The sequence below is a fragment of the Triturus cristatus genome, chromosome 6 (assembly GCF_964204655.1).
Source record: "Triturus cristatus chromosome 6, aTriCri1.1, whole genome shotgun sequence".
NCBI classification, from domain to species: Eukaryota; Metazoa; Chordata; class Amphibia; order Caudata; family Salamandridae; genus Triturus; species Triturus cristatus.
In genome coordinates this window covers 262988444-262996951 of record NC_140589.1, presented here as the reverse complement: position 1 = coordinate 262996951, position 8508 = coordinate 262988444, and the positions used below count along the sequence as shown (strand labels likewise).

Genomic DNA, 8508 nt, shown 5'->3' with positions numbered 1-8508 from the left:
GGCCTTTCTTCCAGAAAGATTTGTGGGCGATACATAAAGACTTGAATTTTATTCTGTCCGCACCCGGGAGCCAGTGCAGGGTTGTTGGGGCAGGCCTCGCGGAGTGCCTGTTGGGAGTCATAAAAAGCATCCATGCTGCACAAGTCTAGATGACTTGCAGTTTATTTGTATATACTGTGGATCACTGTATATATGATTCGCTGATTCAAGTTAGCTCTAAATCCCACAGAGGTAGGATGGCAGACAGGACAAACTTTAGAGAGGGCCTGTGAATTTCAGAGGACAGAGAATTGATCGTATCTTCAAAGGCCATGGTGGGTATAACTACTGGGGCATCGGTCCCCGAAAGTAGAGGCACTTTAGGATTTGGAGCCATACAAAGCTGGTTCGATACTGGGACATAGACACAAGGAGTCATTAGAGCAGGAGAGCCTGCAACTGGACTATCCGCAGACATGTGGTGGCTTGGAGTTTGTTGTACTCCAAGAAAGGGACTATCACTTGGTGAATTTTGCCTGGACGTTGCTGGCCTGCAGCTAAGTGCCAACTGTTGTGGCCTGGGTCTCGAAGTACCCTCCAAGGGCCGGTGAGCTGGCCTCCTGTCCACAAGATCCCAGGGACAAAAAGGATCTCACGGACCCCACGAGATCATAAGGACCGCACTGGGTGAGACGGAAGCAGGAGGAAGTGTTTGTGTTTGGCACAAAGACCGTACTGACGCACACCATCATCTTGCTGTCCAAGAAGAGTGTGTGCGGAAGATCAGCAGCATTGAGGTGCAGAGAAGCTGAGGAATTTGAGGGGTACGGGGGAAGCTTGCAGACTCCGTGGGGCCCATACTTGCAACCAGGGGACCTGTTCTCACTTGCGCTCTAGAGCATGTGGGGCTCGAGGTGTGTTGGGGGAACCTGAGCATGTCTTCGGCCTCCAGATCAGTAGGATGACCGTGACTGACATTGCGGCCTCTGTCAGAGATCATTGGTTCCCTTTTCCTGGACCCACGCCACAGGGCACTTTTGTTTTTTAAAACGCTGTGATGTGGCCTGAGGGGTTTGGAGTGCCATGTGGGCATCTACATCTGACTGTCGGGTGTCTACAGCTGGTCACACCTCCGCTTGAAGGGGGAAGTTATTTCCCCAGAGTTGGGAGTGTGCCAGCTTGCTGCGTCACAACCTTTGGTCTACGGGGGAGGGAGGGATATTGATCATGTCGGGCGTCTGGAGGTCTAATCCGGATGGACAAAACTAAGTAACTGTCTCTTTCCACGTTAGGTGGTTCTAACTGTCTAGTCAACAGCACGCCAGCTGGAGCAACGTGTATCATTGGCTGGTGTAGTTGAACACTGAGGGGCTGTGTCACAAAGCGTAGTCAAAGGACTGTTTAACCTTTCTGCTAATGGGAAAGTCCAACAATTGCATAAAACTGTTAAGTGTAAATACGTGTGTTTCGTTTTGATTTCAATAGAGAAGTCTGACAATTGTTTATAACTGTAAAGTATATATACAATGTGTCTCGTTATGATTTCAGTGTGTGTACAATACTAAGACAAGTGTTTTTATACATACGGTGAGGAGCCATTTTGTAGCGTACGTAGTGTGTTGCGAGGGGGGGGGTTGTGACAATACTTTACAATAGAGGCCTGAGGATATGCCGGACTACTCGATGCCAAGCTACCAGAGGGTGAGCACAGGTTATTGGAAAAGTTTATTGTACTCATTCTGTTTGGAACAGTGGATTCTGACTGGCTTCGAGGTGTCTTAGCCAGCCGAAACCGCTGTGTTTAAGAAACCTGATCCATTTATTCAAGTGGTGTGCTTCATTCACGGGCAACCTGGGTATTGCTTCGTACACAGAGTGCTTACTACCTTAGTAGGGAGCGTCTTTATTGACCAATTCTTGTTGACTGATGATGAAGCATGCCACTTGATGTGGCATGATGAAGTGGGTGATGTACTGCAAAAAAAATATATATATATCTCAGGATCACCCTAGCCCTAAAGACATCATCAAAAGGGCCCCTGTACACTCAGTTGTTCTTTATGTATCTCTATGGAGGGTCTATCGGAACGATCCACGATTTACCCTTAACTCCCTTGTATTTTTTGGGTGAATAAAGACATGGATCATAGTTCAGAGTTGCCATATCCACTCTAAACAGTACCAAAATCAAACCCCAGACCAATTTCAGCCTTTTTGTGCCACATCAGTAAGAAGCACGAGTCCTTTGTCGCAGTGATCATTGGACTATGTCTAGACCATGTTGCAGTTATGGCATCAGAGAATCCAGGACCAGATTATCTCCATAAACCAGAGTATATTATGTATATGCAAAGAAACCAACCGTCTCTACAGCAATAAAACCTGTGCCTTATTTCACTGTGTAATGTTTTATATCACTGCACAGCTTGGGATACGTGTCCCTTTCCATTGTAAAGCAGTCCACTGTCCTTCCGGGGTAGGCCTGTGCTATATAACTAATCAAAATCAAATAAATACTGGCTAATCTGTGTTAGTCTCTAGCCAGTGACTTTTAGACTGGCTGGGCAGTTGAAGAGGGACAGAGGCACAGTGCCTAAAGACAGACGAGTGGTCTGTGAATAATGCAGAGCGAGCAATGACTGCAGGTGAACAACCAGAGAATGGGGTACATGAGCAGTGACTGTGGATGGTTCACCAGTAAATGGGACAGAGGCATGGTGACCAGTAACAGGTGACAGTGATACATGGCGAACAGATCCTGAGTGATACATGGAGAACAGTGACTGAGGATGGGAAACCAGTGAAAGGTGCAGAGCAAACAGTGACAGGGGATGGGTGACCAGTGAATGGTGCAGCGTGAGTGCTGATTGTGGATGGGTGACCATCAAGATGGCATGGTAACAGGCAATGGAGTGACCAGCGAATAAGGACTGAGGTAGCTAGTAAGTAATAGGTCAGGTTAACTGATGGGCAAATCAGGATATACAATATGAATGAGACACAGTGGTGAGAGACAAAGACAATGAGCGCTTGAACGTGAACAGTAAATGAAGAAAGGTGACCATTACATTGTAGATTATGACCATTTCATGAGCCAAAGTAGCCAACTAATTAGCCATGGAGATCACAAAGTGAGCCATGAGATGGCTGCTTACTAACTTCTCATAATGTCGACTGGCATGTAGAGTAGCAACGAACGGCCTCCACTTCTGTATGTCTTGTGCAAGTTTCTGAACGGTGCCCCAGCTCTGGCTCAGAGTGGGTTGGCCGCTTACTCTGGGTTATGCCCGTTACTGAAGTACCATTGCTTAATCCTTGAAGTACTATACCACAATATTGCACCTCTCCTGCATTTCAATACTCCCCTCTCTGGTACTTTCTCATGTGCACAGTTTTTCATCATTGCCGAACCTTCCTGATATTCATTACCCCTCCCCCCCCCCAACAGTGTTGCTGTGGCTTATTGCATTCATTCTAATTTGTGGGTATTCCATGATCAGATCAAATGCTGCGTAGCTCGGCTATAATGTAATAATTACAAAATGTCCCCAGTCACGATTTATTTCACGAAGCTTATTGGTACAATGCGTGTAATCCTGCTACAGATAGAAGTAAGTGTATTGAATGCAGGTACCCCTTGACCAGCGTTTACACACAGTAAGATTACAAACTAACAGCTGTATCTGTCTTGACTCGCGTGTTTGCCCTTTTATCAACGTCCCTCCCTCCACACAAACATGCTGAGAGCTTGCAGGGGGAGGGGGCAAGAGAAAAGATGCCGACTGAAAGAGCGCCTGGGGTAGACGGGAAAATGTGTTCCTGGTCACTGGGCCAGCCTCTGGTTGTTGGTTTTCTGGCTCACTTTGCAAGGGGGCAACGAAACATAGGAACTGCCTCCGGCTCACTTTGCAGGGGGGCAACGAAATATAGGAACTGCCTCCGTTTTTAGGGACAAAGGGACAAACTTGATTTTGAGACACAACCCTTAAAAATGATATACAGTGAATTACAAGGGCTTACTACATAAATGTTGCACGCATTTTCTTACATTTTGACCTCCTTCAATAATTTGCGTGCCTCATCCTATTGGAAATCAACATCAACCCTTTCAGTTGCTGCTATCCTCCTTTTCTGTATTGTTACTGTGAGCTCTCTTTACCACCCCAAGTGACAACCATACATGTGTGTTATCGACGTTTATCAGGGCAATACTTTTCCACTTTTGCTCTGAGTGAAATGCAGTTCATTTACGGCACCTTCTTCGGTCGTGGCCTACATTATTGCAGTTCCCAAAAGTGGGGAATTTTCTGACACCGGAGGACCTAGAGACTGTGGAAAAAATGCCTTACTTAAACCCAGGGCTGCCCACTCGTGCCCTTGTTTGTTGCTCACAGATCAATCGTGGCAAACTGCAATTTTTTTTCCAGTCCTCGATTCCCCTTTAAATATGCATTCATTGCAAGTTTCGCATTCTCCCGCAATTGCTCTCCACAATAAACTGCATTAAATAACGGCACGGAACCACAGTACACGCACAACCCTCCCATGCATCTTCTTGAAAGAGCAGATGTTTGAGCTGTTATTGCCTTCTGGATGATGATGTGCCCATGTTGGTTTCCTTTTAATGCTCTTTATCGAACTGATTATCTTTCATACCATGAAAGAAGCAGCGGTGTCTTTGCATGAGCCCTGAAAAGCCTTTCCTGCTCCCACCCTCACAGTGCGGATTTCTCGCTCATTGCACATTCTGCCCGTGCCGCTCCCAGAACAGTGTTTTCTCCAGGCTGCTGAGTGTGGAGGAGGGGAAGGCCTCTGCTTGACACCCGCCCCTCCCCCCAACCGGGATGGCACCCTGCTCGCCGCCACCTCCTCCCCTTCGCCCTCGTGCCAACTGCTCTGCGCCAATCATAGCCAGGCTGTGCGGCGATGAGCTCACCCCGCGTCCCGCTATTGGCCGGCTATATTAGGAACGCGACCAATGCCTTTAAATAACAGCGCAGCTCAGTTGCCAACAGTACAGCCGCTGTGGCGAATAGCAGAGCTTTAAAGAATTGAGCCTTGGCTGGTAGCAGACAGACAGAAGCTGTGATCAGAGAGAAGCAGTGCCGCAACTACAAAAAAGCAAAAGCTGCCGCTTTGTCGAGGAAGGCAGCGCGTAGGACTGTCATACGCTGAAGCAAAGCAACAAGACGGTTCTCGAGGAGCTGTGTACAGAGACTAACCGCCTCTGAAGCGGAAGCGCACCGGGAAACTACAGCCGCAGGTCTCCACATAGAGTAGCCGGCAGGTGCAAAAGCGACTCCTTGCACAGCGAAGCGCGAGCTACTCCTGTGCGGCGTGACGCTAAGCGCGTTCCCGTGACGTCACAGAGCGCCATGGCAGCCATCCGGAAGAAGTTGGTGGTGGTGGGTGACGGTGCGTGCGGAAAGACATGCCTGCTGATCGTCTTCAGTAAGGACGAGTTCCCTGAGGTCTACGTGCCCACCGTCTTCGAGAACTACGTGGCCGACATCGAGGTGGACGGCAAGCAGGTGGAGCTGGCACTGTGGGACACGGCTGGGCAGGAGGACTATGACCGGCTGCGTCCTCTCTCCTACCCCGACACGGACGTCATCCTCATGTGCTTCTCGGCCGACAGCCCCGACTCGCTGGAGAACATCCCCGAGAAGTGGGTGCCTGAGGTGCGGCACTTCTGCCCGAGCGTGCCCATCATTCTGGTTGCCAACAAGAAAGACCTGCGGCAAGACGAGCACGTGCGGGGCGAGCTGGCACGCATGAAGCAGGAGCCGGTGCGCGCCGAGGACGGCCGCGCCATGGCACTGCGCATCGGCGCCTACGACTACCTCGAGTGCTCGGCCAAGACCAAGGAGGGCGTGCGGGAGGTCTTCGAGACGGCCACGCGCGCAGCCCTGCAAAAGAGGCACGGCGCCGCGGGCGGCGGCTGCGTCAACTGCTGCAAGGTGCTTTGAGGGCGGTGGTGCCGCAGGACACAGACAATGAGCCCACGGGAGGCTGCGCCAAGCCAGCAGGTGCTCTGAGCACCGGTCGCCCCAAAGACAATAGACTGAGCAACCCCTGGTGCAAAGGGTGGACCAACCCTGGGGGCACGAGGGAGGCCCTCACAGACTGCCTCTGCCCACCCACAGATGTAAGCTGAGTTTAGGATGTCGTTCATCCGAAAGTGTTTGTGATTGGGTATTCATCTGTAGCATCCGAGGGGGGTATTCTGCCCTCCAGCGGTGCAGAGACGAAACAGATCAACGTCTCAGGGGAGGAGGGGGGGGGGCCTACATCTCTTCACAAGGAGAACCTCCGCCCACCACAACAGGTGCAGTATTTGATTGGACAGACCGGGCGAGCATCAGGACGTGACTTTCATAGTTCCCCCTCCAAGAACAGTACCTGGTGGCTGAGCCAGCAGCGAACTCTAATCACACTGACCGCCATTGGGGTGGTGTGGGTATTCTGTAAAATGCTAATTTCACGTGGGGGTAGCCATTGTTAATACTGTTTACAGGCTTGCAGCGGAGTTGTTTATGTGTAAACGAACGTGTTGAGCTGTAACAGTGCAACCTCATTGGGTCATGTTTTTGCTTTAAATGATGTCTTGTTTAAACTTCAACCCGGGGAGAGTTTAGGTGGCCATCAAACCCACACAGTTCTTAATATGGGGTCGAACTTTCATGATCATAAAGGTCTCTTTATCAAACCTCTTTTAAATCTTTGTTACTTGGCTTTGAGGGTTGAAATTAACATTTTTATTCCCTTGATCAGAATACAATGGGTTTCCTGTCATCTGCAGCGGCCCTTTGAGACATAACCAAACGCCTGTTCTCCCCCCCCCCCCCTTCTGTATACGAATTCATCATACTCGTATCCCTTTCAAAGTTGGTAGAATTTCGCTTCACAGAGTAAGAATACGATGGCCGGACTCCACCCACACGTTACTGCACTGCTACATAATGGTGCATTCCCCGTGAATACGGCCGCCTTGCCTTGGTTGGTCATAGTACGCAGCAGCTCCGCTGTCTGCCTCCGAAGCCGAGAGGCTGTGACCCATGGTCCATCTAATGCTGCTTTCTGTTAATTTTTCACAGGGCGGGATGGCTGCACGCTAACACGGTTTGTTCAATAATAAAATTGACGTGCCATCTTGTGGCCCCCGGGTTAAATGTTGGGCTTGAAGTACAATGTTAACGTACACATTTGTTATGGAAACACATTCCCTATTGGCGTGAGGGGTTGCTTAAATTTTCATCCTCCAAAAGCTGCTCTTTCGAGGCCGCTTTTTGTATTAAATTATTTAAAGAAGACGTATTTTGCACACATTGTTTTTAAATACGGTGAACTCAATTGACACTAGCATCTTTAAAAGCCTATGTTGTAACTCATCTGTTTTTGCTTATCAAGACAAAACAAGATTGTTTTTGTTTTTTTTACAATTGAAAAGAAAAACCACTGCATTTTTGACAACACTGATCAGTATTTTATCTTTGCCTGTGGGCGGGAAGTCTTCTCTTGTGCTTTTCGCCGGCCAGTTGCGAAACAAAATGGTCTCGTTTTAAAGAGCAAGCACGATTGTGTTTGACGTTTTTAGTGGGCGGTGGTACTACTTGGGTTTAGTTTCTGAAATATTCCGAAATAGGCCATGGCAAGTGGTAAAAGAGATGATTTATACATGTTTACATAAATACTATGAGCTGTAAATATATTTTTTTTCTAATGTTAAGTATTAAAATTGTTCTGAGATGACCAGCCTTGTGTTTTTGGCTTTGTCCTACAGTATAACTTTGTGGGTGTTGCATGCCACCAGAGTGCAGTGTGGTCTTGTGTGAATGTGCAGCATGCTTTAAGGAATGCACATTTTATTCCGCTGCCTTTGTCCTTCTGTTCGCAGGCCCTCTCAGGAGGATTTATACTCTGCTTTTGTTTCAGGGACGGGAATTGGTCGCTGGGCTCTGTCGGTTTCCTCTTCATATGCAGCTGGGATTTGCTGGTTTTGAAAAGGACTGCGTTGTGGGTGGGGGAACTGTTTTGAACCAGAGGCGCAGGCTTTGTCATGCACAGAGAGCGCTCGGCGTTTGCGGGCGGAAGGTCCCCCACGCCTTTGCCTGCCCCCCCTCTCGTAGTGGGACGGGGAGGAGGGAACTGGAGTGGATTCCAGAGCATAAATGAACAATGCGTTAACCTGCACCCACTGAAGAAACCGAGTGGGTAGCTGCATCCAGTAAAGCAACGGCTCAACAGTACCAGATGCTGTTATTTCCTCTTCAGCCTCGCAAGTGTGTATGTGTAGATGAGAGAGAAGGGGCGGGGTGTTTGGCCGTATGTGTTTGAACTATCGGGTCGCTACTGCAGAGATATGCCAAGATCATGAGCACATTTTAACTGTTAATGTATAATTCCAGAAGACCCAGTAATACCTATAGCGCCGTGCAGATATGCTGTTAAATGAGTAAATAGAAGGGCATGGATGGGAATTGGCGAAATGAACAGTAGCCATGCACCATATGATGTATTGCTGTGTGT

General features: G+C 48.7%; 1 protein-coding gene across 1 annotated transcript; it reads left to right on the top strand.

Moving 5' to 3' along the window:
- The first annotated feature begins 4983 nt into the window (after positions 1-4983).
- On the top strand, positions 4984-7731 carry RHOB (ras homolog family member B). The gene has a single exon (XM_085610621.1). It carries the CDS (start codon positions 5355-5357, stop codon positions 5946-5948), a length of 594 nt encoding a protein of 197 aa, XP_085466747.1. The 5' UTR covers positions 4984-5354; the 3' UTR covers positions 5949-7731.
- Positions 7732-8508: the final 777 nt, after the last annotated feature.

What these genes read in the sequence shown, in the direction of transcription:
- RHOB (XM_085610621.1), top strand. Translation starts at nt 5,355, where the DNA reads ATGGCAGCCATCCGGAAGAAGTTGGTGGTGGTGGGTGACGGTGCGTGC.